Source organism: Chionomys nivalis, chromosome 19 (assembly GCF_950005125.1).
Source record: "Chionomys nivalis chromosome 19, mChiNiv1.1, whole genome shotgun sequence".
Lineage (NCBI taxonomy): Eukaryota > Metazoa > Chordata > Mammalia > Rodentia > Cricetidae > Chionomys > Chionomys nivalis.
The window spans coordinates 12,461,617-12,474,956 of record NC_080104.1 but is presented as its reverse complement, the minus strand read 5'-3'; the positions used below and the strand labels follow the sequence as shown (position 1 = coordinate 12,474,956).

The 13,340-nt window shown below is 49.4% G+C and overlaps 1 protein-coding gene across 3 annotated transcripts; it reads left to right on the top strand.

The window, feature by feature from the left end:
- The first annotated feature begins 2 nt into the window (after positions 1-2).
- Mrpl14 (mitochondrial ribosomal protein L14) lies at positions 3-12,056 on the top strand. Of its 3 annotated transcripts, none has more exons than XM_057751750.1 (3): positions 3-81; positions 9,173-9,263; positions 11,606-12,056. In XM_057751750.1, the coding sequence occupies exons 2-3, from the start codon at positions 9,193-9,195 to the stop codon at positions 11,970-11,972; spliced, it is 438 nt and encodes a 145-aa protein (XP_057607733.1). In that variant the 5' UTR covers positions 3-81; positions 9,173-9,192; the 3' UTR covers positions 11,973-12,056. The 3 variants fall into 3 exon arrangements, with proteins under 3 accessions (XP_057607733.1, XP_057607734.1, XP_057607735.1); XM_057751751.1 differs by lacking the exon at positions 3-81 and adding an exon at positions 3,554-3,686; XM_057751752.1 differs by lacking the exon at positions 3-81 and adding an exon at positions 8,185-8,215.
- Positions 12,057-13,340: the final 1,284 nt, after the last annotated feature.

The following is a 13,340-nucleotide window of genomic DNA, read 5'->3' as shown; positions in this document are numbered from 1 at the left end:
ACCGCCGCGCGCAGGCGCAGGGTGCGGGGCGGGGCCTGGCCAGCAGGGTTCGTGGCGGGAGATTGCCTGGGAGCCAACGCGGTATGAAGGGGGCTCAGGGGCCAACTTGCTCCCCTCGCGCTGCTTCTTCTCCGCCTTTCTTCTCTGCAGTAGGGGAGGTTCTCTGGGGGAGGGGTGAGGATAGGCCATACTGGGCCCAGAGTCAAGAGAGAGGGGTCCCCACCCTTGGCGAGGCCTCAGATCTGGACCCTCTGGCTGCATGGTCCACGCCGCTTCCGCGCTTCCCACGCCCCCTCGATTGCGCTTACTTGCTTACCCCGATCCGGGTAGTGGAGTCTTGGAGAATAGGGGCTGCGGTCTAGCCTTGGCCGGTTGCTCTGGCGCGTCTCCTGCAGTTTTATCTGCTCCTCTTTCTCCCAGTGGGTCTGGAGATGAGTTTGTTAGAACCTTCTTCCATGGAAAGAGGGAGTCCTTGCTTTCGCTTCTGTCAGGCTGAATGACTCCTCTGGTCCAGGGAATTCCCTGCTTTTTCAGTTCACCAAAGCCCTCACCTAACAGGGGTTAAGACTGGGTCCGCCTCTTTTCTGTATGTCATCGCACAAAGACAGGACAAACACCACCTGTTTAATTTCGGGTTCTTAAAGGAGACAGAGGAAATAATTGCTTTCAGCTGTGTGTGAGCTTTGCCACGCTGAGACGTTAAGGGATTGATTGTGTAGCGGTCGCAAGACCTGAGACGAGTCACCTTGGGTTGTTTGGGAAATGCTGGCACCCAGGGCCTTGCAGTCACGGCTGGACACTGCCTATCCTGGTCAGTGTGTGTGCTGTATTTGGTTATTCAGCTTCCCGTTGTAGCTGGAAGGTTACAGCTATAAAACTGTTGTCTTTCAAACATTCCCATGAGTGACTTGAAAAATCATGGCCATCGTGTGTGTGTGTGTGTGTGTGTGTGTGGTGTGTGTGTTGGGACCCAAGGGCATGGGAGTGTATTTTACTGTTTCTGTGTGTCAGAAAAGTTTGGAAAGGCATTGTTCTCTTGTATGCTTCTCGATTTCCTTGACTTGAGTTTTCAGTCAGTTTAAGCCTTCTGAAATTGCAGGTGGTGAGTGGACCAGCAGTGGAGCTTCCCTGTAACCCTAGCTGTGGCAGGAGTTCATGGCCATCCTCAGCTGCTTGTGACACTGTCTCAATAACACCACACCCACATACAAAAACCCAAACCCTTCCCAAACTGTGAGAGTTTTGTTGGAGGTAAGGGAAAGAAGATGGAGGTGAGGGTATTGGATTGATCTGGGTTTGTGTGTAAAACTAGCCTGACCCACTCCCTGGAACAATACAATTCACCTTGAGGCCAGACAGCACTGATAGTGGGTATCTAGAAGATGGAGATGGAGGCCATGGTAACCTGGTTTGGGGACTTCTGGAGATCACTGAAGGGGAGGATTTTTTTCTGGAAGTTTACTATTTTTAAAAAAGTAATACAAGTGTGAATCTGAACCTCTGACTTCCTGGGGCCATTTTTCAAGTGACTGTTATCTGAACACAGTGTCTAGAATCTTAGATGATACAAATCCAGTCCGTGACCCCCGGCCCCCAAGACAGGGTTTCTTTGTGTAACTCTGGCTGTCCTGGAACTCCGGTAGATCAGGCTGGCCTTGAACTCAGAGATCCGCCTGCCTCTGCCTCTCGAGTGCTGGAATTAAAGCAAAAGCCCTTTAAAGATTATCTTAATATGCTCTTGTGTGTTTGACTGTCACGTGTGGATCTGCCCAAGCGTGTTGTCTCATTCTTCATGTTATGTAGTTCTGTGGGAGCTTGGGAAGGCCTCAAGAAGTCAGGTTATAGTTTAACCTGTATTATTTGTTTGTCTGTTTATGTGAGAGCTTAGGTCATTAGCCCAGACTGCCTTCAGAATCACGATCATTCTGCCTGTGCCTCCATAGTACTGGGATTAAATGGGTGCACCACACCCAACTTCAGTCTCTGTTTTAGAGGTCGAAGGTTTGTTTATCTGGTATAATTTTACAGGTATGTTAACCATGATAGTTGGGGTTCAAGAAAGGGCCGTGATTCAGAGCTCACGGTGTTGTTCTGGGTCACGAACATGCTGCCCCAGAAGGAGAGGTCAGTAGCTTATTAGTCACTAGGGAATCAGGGTGGGAGGTCCCTATCCGAAAACTCTTAAAAATCACATCTGTCCTTGAAAAGTCAGGAAACACCTTGCTGCGACTCTGAACTGAGAGGCACTTTGAGGACTGTGATTCAAGGTGGCCGAGTCAGTGCTGCCTTGTGATGGAGGAGTCAGGCCAGGAACTAAGCTGCTTACTCTGTAGACCAGAAGGATGTGGAGCCAAAGTGGTCCCTCGCCTAACTGAAGCTGAAGCACTTTCAGATCCATGTGGCTCTGCCCAGTGCCCCCAAGTGTCCACAGTTCACTGAGACCTGGAGCAGGGACTTAAAGGTCACAGACATCAGAGAGATGAGTTCTGCTAGTAGCATTTCCTCTTTGGGTCTAACCTTGCTAGCCCACATTCCTCCGGCTATCTGACTTCTCATCCCTGGCTCTTTGCCACTGCCTCAATTAAGTCCTCATAGAAAGTTAAACATGAGATAAAAACTGTGGACCTAGTTGAGAAATGGGTTGCTCAGTGGAGCTGTAGTAGAAATAGATGCTCATATTGTTGAGGGGAGCTGTGCTCCTTGGGACTGGTGCTGTGAAAACACCTGGGCAGGAGAGTCAGGTGGCTCTGCTTGGGCTGTGCTGATTGTGGTGTGTTACTATTATTGTTACTGTTATTGTTTAGTATTGACAGGATGTTATTATGTAGCCCTGGCTAGCTCAGAATTCAGTACGTAGACCACCTGACTCTGCCTCCCAAGTGCTGGGATTACAGGCGTGCACCACCATGCTTGGCCTTGGTTATTTGTTATTTTGTTTGTTTTCTTTTCGAGACAGTCTGATAATTCAGGCTGGCCTTGAACTTGTGTCTAGCTGATCTCGAGCTTGAACTCTTGATTTTCCTGCCCTGCCACACACACAGTGGGTAGAATTGCATCTGAGCCATACCCCTGTCCTACAGGGTGTACTGGGTAGGGACAAGTTTGAGCTGTGGTCTGGACTTGGTTGCCGTATAACCTGGGAGGAGTGGCAAGCAGTAAGTACCATTTCTGACTTCATTCCTCCACCTGAAAATGATGCAAGCCCTCAGCAGGTCCAGCCTCTTACAGTTGCCTGTTCTTATTTGTTTTTCTGTTTCCATTGGGTGCTTAGGGATGAAATCATCAAAGAAAGCGCTCTGGTATGGATACTTTGAGAATTACAACATACTAGATTTGTGTGAGGTTAAACTGCATACACAGACTTCTGAAAGACAATGAGGATGGGCCAGTAGGGAAACAGTAGCAAGTGTTTAAGCAACAAATGCAAGTACTTGTTGGTCCAAATGCAAAGGGTCTTTTTGTGATTCTTCAAAGTGTCTAGGCCTTTGCTTTTTCCTACTTAACATTTGATTTATTTTATTTTTGGAGACAGGGTTTCTGTAGGTGAAGCTGGCCAGGAATTCCTAGACCGGCCTTGAATTAAAGGTACTCTTCTCTGTCTGGATTCTCCTGCCCTTGATACTAGAGACAACCCAGGACGTGTAGGCAAGACAAGTGCCTCTGCCTCCAGAGTGCTGGGACTGAAGGTGTGTGCCGCAGGGCCTGGCTTGGAAACATTGTATAGATCTGGCTTGGAAACAATGTATAGATCTGCGATACTCAGTGTGGGGCATACTTGTATAGAGAGCTACTCTGATGGTTACTTTGTATTGAAATTCAACACCCAAGGAATACCTGGGAAAAGATGGCCCAGCGAGGCACCTACACACTTGTGCACAAGTCTGAGAAACTGTAAATTGCTACCCAGAACCCATGTAAAGGTGGAAGGAGAGATCTGACCCCATAGTTGCCCTCTGACCTGTGACACACACACACAGTAGTAGATAAATATCCTCAATTAGTGGTTTTTCTTTTTCCTCACAAAGCACACCAAGCATAGATGCTTTTTTTTTAACTTTTGTTTTTGTTTTTTTTAATATTTTATTTATTTATTTATTTTATTTATTATGTATACAGTGTTCTGTCTGTGTGTATGCCTGCATGCCAGAAGAGGGCACCAGACCCCATTATGGATGGTTGTGTGCCACCATGTGGTTGCTGGGAATTGAACTCAGGACCTTTGGAAGAACAGGCAATGCTCTTAACCACTGAGCCATCTCTCCAGCCCTGGTTTTGGTTTTTTGAGACAGGGTTTCTCTGTAGCTTTGGGGCCTGTCCTAGAACTTGCTCTTTAGACCAGGCTGGCCTCAAACTCCGAGATCCGCCTGCATCCATCTCCTGAGTGCTGGGATTGAAGGCATGCCCAGCTGCGCAGATGCTGCCTTAATTGCTCTTCTAGTCCTTAGTTTGAAAATTAGCTGACTTCCCCACAAAAGAAAAGAAAGCTAGCTAAAAATGAATACTCTAAACCAGTGGTTCTTAACATTCCTAATATTGCAGCCCTTTAATACAGTGAAACCCCCAACCATAAAATTATTTTTGTTGCTACTTTGTAACTGTAATTTTGCTACTGTTATGTCTGTGTTTTTCCAGTGGTCTTAGGTAACCCCTGTGAAAAGGTCATTCCACCCTCCCCCCAGGGTTGAGACTCATAGGTTGAGAACCACTGCTCTTAAACATCAGGCATCTCAGTGCATGGAAAAAGTCAAAACACACAAGCTCACAGAACATGGAAACTCTGGGCTCCACATTGAACTGCAAATCAGTTCTGCCCACTTGACAATTCTGAGCTGTAGCCATATGTGTCAGTAGCTACTCTACCCTAGAGTACTAAGCAGGGCAGATACTGGACCCTGCCCCCACGAAGCATGCATTCCAGTGGGACCTGCATGTGGAAAGGCTAGTGGACACCTCACCCATGTGTTTCTAAAGTCCCCTCTGTGCCTCTGCAGCATAGTGGAGACTTTAGCCGAGATGGGAAGGGGCATGCCTCTCAGATGTATGAAATCATCTCCACCCTCCCCTGTGAAGGACAGGTTGTGATTCACACTCTGAAGTGGGAGGTTAGTGCTCGTGAGACCAGAAAATCACATGAAAGGCCATCTCTGGCACCGAACTCTACCAAGTAACTTGGCTCTGTCTAAATGAGAGTGTTGTAAAGGAAGAAATACTGAGGACTGTCTGGACAAACACAAGGCTTAGGAAGAAACAGAACATTCTGTGTGCCCAGGTCTACCAAGCCTCTGGTCCTGTGTCTGCAGGCTGGACTCAGGCTAGCAGAGAATGTGAAGGCCTGTCCATCACTGTCCCGTGGCTCTGGAGCGGTTAGTGGTGTGCACATTGTCCATACTAGACTGGGCGGTGCTTCCAGGGCTCTGCAGACAAAGCATGGACTCTCACCACCACCAGCACCATCTTGGCACCAGGGAACTCCTAGAGGGGTTGCCTGTGGGGTTTCAGTGTCACATGGGGGAGGGGGAATGACACCTAATTTATTTATTGCACGCCTACAGTTTTTTGGGACCTGAGATTGTTGTTTCCCAGTATGGGAGAAGCAGTTGTCTTTGGAGGAATAGGGCATATGGGTGAGGTCTGTGACTGTGCCTTGGGGCCACAGGAAACTGCTGAGCCCACTGGGATTGAGATCAGAGGTCACAGTCACTGCCGGATCCGTTAGAAACAGCGAGAGTAACCATGGGCCTTTTAAGAAAGTGGCAGTCTTCCCTGGAGGAGGACCCCTGTGCTTGAGGGCCGGGTGCAGAGTCGCTGCCCTCCTAGTTCCTGGGGCCGTTTGAGAGGTCCTTCTAAGTTTCTGAATTTGCGGTAGAGTGTGAAGGGACATCCAGAATTACCCAGAAACTGCAGGCCTCTGATCCCGGTGACCTGGGAAGCTGAGGCCGAAGGATACCAAGTTCAAGGCATGGCTGGGCAATTGAGTGAGGCGGTATATCTGTGGTAGAGGCCTTGCCTAACACTTTTGAGGCCCTAGGTTCAATTTCTCTCTTGTCAGGATCAATCTAGATCTGAGATGTGGCTTAGTGGTAGATGGCTGCCTAGGATATGCGAGGTTTGATCCCCTCAGCATACCGAACATTTCCAGCAGTACAGGATACAGGGGTGTCCTGGTGTAGATGAGCTGCAGCTCACGTGGACAAAATGGCTTGGGTCTAGGTCAGACTCAGTAGGCAGAGAGGGCATGGACCACAGGGTCAGCTGAAAGCAGGTGCTAAGTGGAGGCCTGGGCCTGTTTGTTCTGTAGTGGTCAGAAGGTTCCTTGAACACTGGGATTTGTGGTGGGAGCCATCAGGAGCTTCTGGGGGCCCCTCGACCCTTGTGCAGGCATCAGGCTAGCATTCTAAGAGCCCAGTGCAGAGGTGAGGTCCCTGTAACCTCAGGACTGACCATGTAGACTGCATTTGATTCATTTTGAATATCCAAGGATTCCCTTTCCTCTGGGAGCCAGCTTGAAAGTCTGCTGGCATCAGATGGCCCAGTGTGGCTGGGGTTGAGGGTGCAGACTGGTGCCTTTCAGAACTGTGGTGGTGCTCTACCCATTTTTGGTTATACTTAGAGCATGAGCCCTTCTTGCTACCTACACTACAGATTGTCTCCAGAACTCAGATGGGGACTGGGCTGTCACTCAGCTGTGGAGTGCTCGGCAGACAGGCTGAAGGTGCCGGGTGCAATCCCAGCCCCACAGAACATAACAGAAACCTTGGGTTGGATTGAAGAGAACTGGGATTTCTAGTCATTCAGCAGGCAGTGAGGTGCCTATAGATAAAGTGGGCATGTAATGTCAGTTGGTTTTTTTGCTTTTGTTTTTAAGTTTTTGAGATGGAGGTTTATCTGTATTGCCCTGGCTATCCTGGAACTTGCTAGTTGCCAGGCTGGTCTCAAACCCAGCCTCTGTCTCCTGAGTGCTGGGATTGAGGCATGCACCCCCACACCTGGCAAATGTCAGTCTTCTTGATGGAACTAGAGCGTGTTAACAGTTGGGGAAATACTTCAGGTTGCCGTAAGCGGGCCATTGTGGTTCCGATTTCAGCCTTGCTCCTTGCTGTTTCATCTTGGTCAGGTTACTTCTCTGGCCTCGTGTGTGCGTGTGTGTGTGTGCGTGTGCATGTGTGTAAGTGTAACAGGGAGGTCAGTAAGAGTACGCACTGCACAGTAGTGTTGAAGTGAGATGACAGTGCACAGCATTGGGCTGTAATGGCCACAACAAAGGTTCATCAAGAAAACAGGGTCCTGAGAGCGCAAACAAAGCCTGAGGGGCGCCTGGGGAGGTCCTGGTTCTGCCCTTGACTGGTTGTGGGCTCTATGTAGTGCTCTGTGTACCTCAGGTTCCTCATCTATGAAATGAGATGGGAAGGAGGAAAGAACTGATGGGCATGGGTGCCCCGCCTGTGCTGGGCACTCTCCATCGCTCACTTGCTGGGATCTTTGCCTTAATAAAGATGGACTTTCCCATTGGTCTCTGTGTCTCAAGTGCTCAGGGCCGCCTAGATTAGCTGCCACCTGGTGCACGTTTTCTGATCGTAGAGCGGCCAGCACTTCATAGGCGTCCCAAGGAGAACACTGGGTGAGGGGATTTGAGGCAAGGCACTAGTGACAGGCATTTGTGGAATGCCTATGCATTTCTGCAGAAGTGACTGGTGAATTCTCTCCCACCTTTATTAAATAGTCTTATCTGAGGCAGGCATGTTGAAACCTCACTAGGCAGAGCTGTGTGTCAATACTCGAGTGCACAGGCCTAGCTCGGGCTCCCCAGTGGTGCCCTCTGCAGCCAACTGTCTGGGTGGAAGAGCTGGCCTGCTTACAGCTGGGATCCCCGGCTGGTTGGTGGCAGACTTTTCCTTTCCATGCCGAAGTGATGTTTGTGCCCTACGGGACCTTTCTGGATTCCTGACGCCTGGGTGCCTTAGCTGTCTCCTTTCTGTGGAAGTTTTTCCATGCTGCCGTGCTGTGGGGGAAACTCTCCCAAAAATAGACTGTGGTCAGTGCCTTGGCAAGGGTGGCTTTGGCTCTGCTTTGCCGACCTTGTGCTCCACAGGTGTCCTGGCATTCACATTTGGGGAAGGGTGATATGTGACAGGTGACTTTGGAAGCTGCTCTGATCGACATTTGCAACCCCCTTTCAGACTGGACCCAGGGTGTATGCAAGCACACTACCACTGAGGTATATTCTCAACCTTTTAAAAATTTATTTTTGAAAAAAATATTATTTTTATTTTGTGTGTACCAGTGTTTCCCTGCATATATGTAGGTACACAACATGTATGCCTGGTGCCCAAGGAGGCCAGAAGAGATACCTGACCCCTGGACTAGAGTTACAGATAGTTGTGAGCCACCGTGTGGGTGCTGGAAACTGAACCCAGGTCCTCTGCAAGAACAGCTAGTGCTCTTAACCACTGAGCCATCTCTCCGACTCCATGTTTTGTTTTGTCTGTTTTTGTTCTTGTTTTTCTAAACAGGGTCTCACTATGTAGTTGACCTTCTTGGAATTCACTCTGTAGACCAGGCGGATCTCGAACTCTTAGAGATCGCCTGCCTCTGTCCGCCATTGGGATTAAAGGTGTGCACCTCCACCCCCGACATGTTTTGTCTTTTTTTTTTTTCATGTTTTGTCTTTTAATAATTTCTTTGAGATGGGGTCTCATGTAGCCCAGGCTGGCCTAGAGCTCACTAGGTAGCACAGGTACTGAACTTTTCGCTCTCCAGCTTCAGCCTTCAGCATGCTGGGATTAATAGATACTGTAAATTACCCAGGGAAACCTAGCGCTCACTCTGCGGTCCTGCCAGGCCTGTGCTGCCAGAGATGGCTAATGCTAATCCACCTTCTTCCAAGGTGCTGACGTGGGTTCAGAAGGCACACCGGTGTCGAGAAGGTCTACGCCTTTGTGTCCCTCTTGGGAAGTTATGGCTAGCTCAGGTGTTGTAAAAGACTCTGGTGTTGGTTGCCTGGGGAAGCTGCCCAGGGTGGGACTGTGACGCAGCACAGTTTGAGCTGGAGTTCTGTCTGATCATCGTGTATCATCCAAACGGTACGATTAGTTCAGTGACTAATGAGCTTGTGCTCCGGTGTCCTCTCCCACACACGTCCCGTATAAAACAGGCTCTGTCCCCTTTCCTGCAGGTTTGCCGTCTTGAGACCCCATGGCTGTCCTTCCTGGGTTCTGGGGTTCTTTTGCCCACGTCAGCAGAACGTTCGGCCCGCGCTGCTTCAGGTAATGCTTGATACCTTGTTCTTACGAAGTTACCTGGGTGAGCCTGCACCCTGACTGGATCCTGCGATGACAGAGTGGGAGGAACTGGGCGGTGTCCTGGGCCAGTGGGGGAGGGAGAGGACAGACATGCAGATTCCGTCTTGCGTGCAGGAAAGCGTGGCCGTGGTGGAAGCTGTTCTGCGGGCCTGCCAGTCCCTTAGAGTCACAGCCTTTGATCCTGTCATTCCCAGAGCTTTAAAACTCCTCATGTTTTAAAAAAAATTGCTCTGTATGTGTGAGAAAGAGAGAGATTGATTTGGGCATGCAGGTGTCATGGCACACATTTGGATGTCAGAAGGCAGCTTAGAAGTCGCTTCTCTCCACAGTGTGTGTCTCAGGGATCAAGCTCAGGTTGTCTTGGTGGCAGGCACCTTGATCTGCTGAGCCATCTTTTATTTTATTTTTTTATTTTTGAGACAGTTTCTCTGTAAAATAGTCCTAGCTGTCCTGGAACTAGCTCTGTAGACCACTGGCCTCAAACTCAAAGATCTGCCTGCCTCTGCCTCCCAAGTGCTGGAATTAAAGGTGTGTGCCACCACCACCCAGCCCACCCCAAACTTTTTTAAGAATGAGGGTTTTTTTTTGTTGTTGTTGTTTGGGGTTTTTTTTCCAACTAACCCTCTTTTTACATTTATTTTGATTTTTGTTGTTTTGTTTGCTTTATACAATAGAGTTTCACTGTAGAGCTGCAGCGGGCCTGGATATTTCCCTGTAGACCAGGCTGGCCATCTTCCCACTTCTGCCTCCTGAGCGCTAAGGTTATAAGTGTGTGCTACCAGCCTCCTGCTTTACCTTTTATTTAAAGACGAGATCTCACAAAGTTTCCCAACTCACCTTGAACTCTGGAGCCCACATTGACTTTGAACTTGCTGTCTTCCTGCCTAATCTCCTGTGTAGCCAGGATTGTATTCTTGCAACACAAACTCTGGCCCAATTGTTCTTTAATTACAAAATTGTACATTCTTGTCCATACATGCTTCCTTACCAAACCTAGGTGGCCCCACCCCAGCCACAGTGTCTTCCCCTTTGAGATCTCTGCTAATCCTGCGGAGATGAATGGGAATCGCTTCTAGTGCAGAACGAGGTGGGGGAAGCGGCTCAGCAGTAGCCTGGTGACCCGAGTGAGTTCCGTCCCTAGGTCCTGTACGGTGGAAGGAAGGCACCACCTCTTGTAAATTGGCCTCTTACCTCCACACGTGTACATGTGCGCACACACACACGAAGTAAATAAAAGTAGTTTTTAAAACATGGTTTTTAAAAAGAACATGATGTGTGTGTAGAACAGAGAGAGGTCTGGTGAGGGCATCTAGAAGAGAGGTTCTGAGGAAGCCCTCACAGAAGCAGCCGTGGGATAGGAGGGGACTGCGAACTCGGGACTCCCCAGCTCACATTGGAGGGAGCTCTGCAGTGGAAAAGTCCAGGCTAAACAGAGGAGCAAGAGGCCCAGAGGTGGAGGAAGCCATGGGGATAGGCGAGGAGAGAAAAGGTTCTAGGGGACCCTGGGATTGTGCTAGAGAAAACCACACTTGGGGTGAACAACGGGAGATGGAAATCCCATGGTAGGAAGACGGGATCTGCTAGTGATAGCATTCTGTTTCTGAAAAGGAGCCGTCTGGGGTAGTGTGCTGCAAGCTGTATAGTTCCATACTCTCGCCTTGGGAGGCTAAGTAGGGGATCACTTGCTCTCAGAAGTTTGGGCGATCTAGAAGACCCATCTCCAAAAGCAAGGCAAAGCCCCGTGCTAGCATTAAGAAGTTGTTGCCTGGACAGTGTCTGGTTTCTGTCCTGTTGTGTCAGGACTCCCTCAGAATAGAGTCTCCAGGTTCCCAGATTCCAGGAGAGCAGGGAAGGGCTGCACCTGGGGAAGCAGGTTCTGCAGGATTGGCAGGGGTGAGGCTGCCTATAGAGACTCCTTTAGTCCTCCTTAACTTTCAGAAATCAAAGGCTGGAGATGAAGTCTGCCGTGAAGTTTGTCACAGAAAGACCCAAATTCTGACACCCAGGAGAGGGTCTCACTGAGGAACACAGGCTGGCCTCCAGCCTGTGATCCTCCTGCCTCAGCTTCTCAAGTGCTGGGATTACAGGTCTATGCCAGCACACAATCCTAGAAGCTCTCAGATATAAGGAATTGGGTAGTAAGAGCTTCACAAACCCCTGACTTTTTGTTTCGGTTCCTGGGTCATACTCTGCTTAGCATGTACATATATGTATATGCCTGTGACTGACATGCACCTTCCAGCTCTCTGAGACCTGTACCTTGTGGCCCAGAGAGATCTACATCACAGACTTTTCTCTCCCACTAGCACCTCCGGGAGCCTCCGTGCAATCCAGAAAATGACTCGGGTGCGTGTAGTGGACAATAGTGCCCTGGGGAACACCCCGTACCATCGGCCTCCGCGATGCATCCATGTCTACAACAAGAGTGGGGTGGGCAAGGTAGGCGACCAAATTCTGCTGGCCATCAAGGGACAGAAGAAGAAAGCACTCATTGTGGGACATCGCATGCCTGGCTCCCGAATGACCCCAAGGTTTGACTCTAACAACGTGGTCCTCATTGAGGACAATGGGAACCCCGTGGGGACTCGGATTAAAACACCTATCCCAACCAGCCTTCGCAAGAGGGAAGGCGAGTATTCCAAAGTGTTGGCCATAGCTCAGAACTTTGTGTGAGCAGCGTGCCTCTGAGCCGTGCAGCCATTCCCTTCACACTGGTGACAGTTGGAACAGAATAAATGTTTTAACGTGTGCTTCCTTCCTATGCTGTCTGAGCTGTGGTGGTGAGGTGGTAGCAGCAGTTTAACGCTGACGTCCTCCCCAGACCCCAGGAGGCCTGGGCTTTCTTTTACAGCTGGCAGCCATGCGGTGATTCAGCAGCTGTTTCTCGTCTTCACTTGTTGATCTTTGTGGGGAATAAGAACTTCCCAGTCTCTTTAATAGCATCTTATCAATTATAAAGAAGTGGCTGCTCTTCTAGAGGGCCAGGTTCTATTCCTACCACCTATAATAGAGGCTCAAAGCCTTCTGTAACTCCAGTTCTGAAAGATCTGACGCCCCTCCTCTGGCCTCGGTGGGGATTGCATGCATGTGGTACACAGACATACTTGCTGGCAGAACATTCTTACACATAAAATTGAAAAAGAAAATAAATTAAAATATACTATAGCCACTTATCAAAGTGTCATCCTGGCCTCTGAGAGACCAGTGATGGGGGTCCCAGGCCCTGGGCTCAACTGCCTGGATTTGAGGCACGCCTTCACCCTTGACCACCTCACAACGTTGGCAAGTTGTTTTATTTTTCTGAGCCTCAGTGTCCCTACACGATGCATGATAATGGTGCCCACTTAATGCCATTGATATGAAGATTAAAAGAGCCAATGCCTGTGAATGCTCAGAGCAGCCCCTGGCAGCAGGAAGTACTCGACCTGGGCCATTTCCTGTATTGTGACTGCAGTGCCTGTTCCAGAACAAAGGTGAGAGCAGGTGTGGCTCTCATCCTCCGGGCACTCAGAATTGCAAAGGGAGTTACAGGAACCCAGTAATTCTGCAAACGCAATGCCCAAGTGTAACAAGGGCTTATCACGAAGAGTTAGACCTTCAGTAAGGTTAGTGCTGTCCTCAAGAAAGGGTAGCCTCAGCTGCATCTAAGTCAGCATTGTGGTAGTAGCCCAAATAAGGCCAGGTGCGGCGTGGACTGGGAAGGGGCTGGAGGGAGCCTCTGGGCATTGGGGATGTGTTAGACCTAGCGGTTGAGGAGTGTTTATATCTATGAATAATTAATGAGCTGTGTGCTCGTGTCCTTTTCAAGGAGTGGGAATTTGCTAGGGAAAAAAGAGCAGGTGCACAGGCCCTGGGGTAAGTACCAGGGCCTTTAACATGTAAGCCTTTGGGGCCACTTCAGATCTGGCACAGTAAGTCGGGAGAGGAGTGGACCTCCATTTACTCAGATCTCCTTGGCTGTGGGAAGGAGGCTTTTCTTATCCAAATATATTAAGATGCGTGTGATGGGTATTTAGGAAAGAAGAGGGGAGGTGGATTTGA

Bases quoted from the DNA above. Each gene is read 5' to 3' on its own strand.
- Mrpl14 (XM_057751750.1), top strand. From the start codon at position 9,193: ATGGCTGTCCTTCCTGGGTTCTGGGGTTCTTTTGCCCACGTCAGCAGA. The intron at 9,264-11,605 runs GTAATGCTTGAT...CTCTCCCACTAG, and splicing joins TTCGGCCCGCGCTGCTTCAG to CACCTCCGGGAGCCTCCGTG.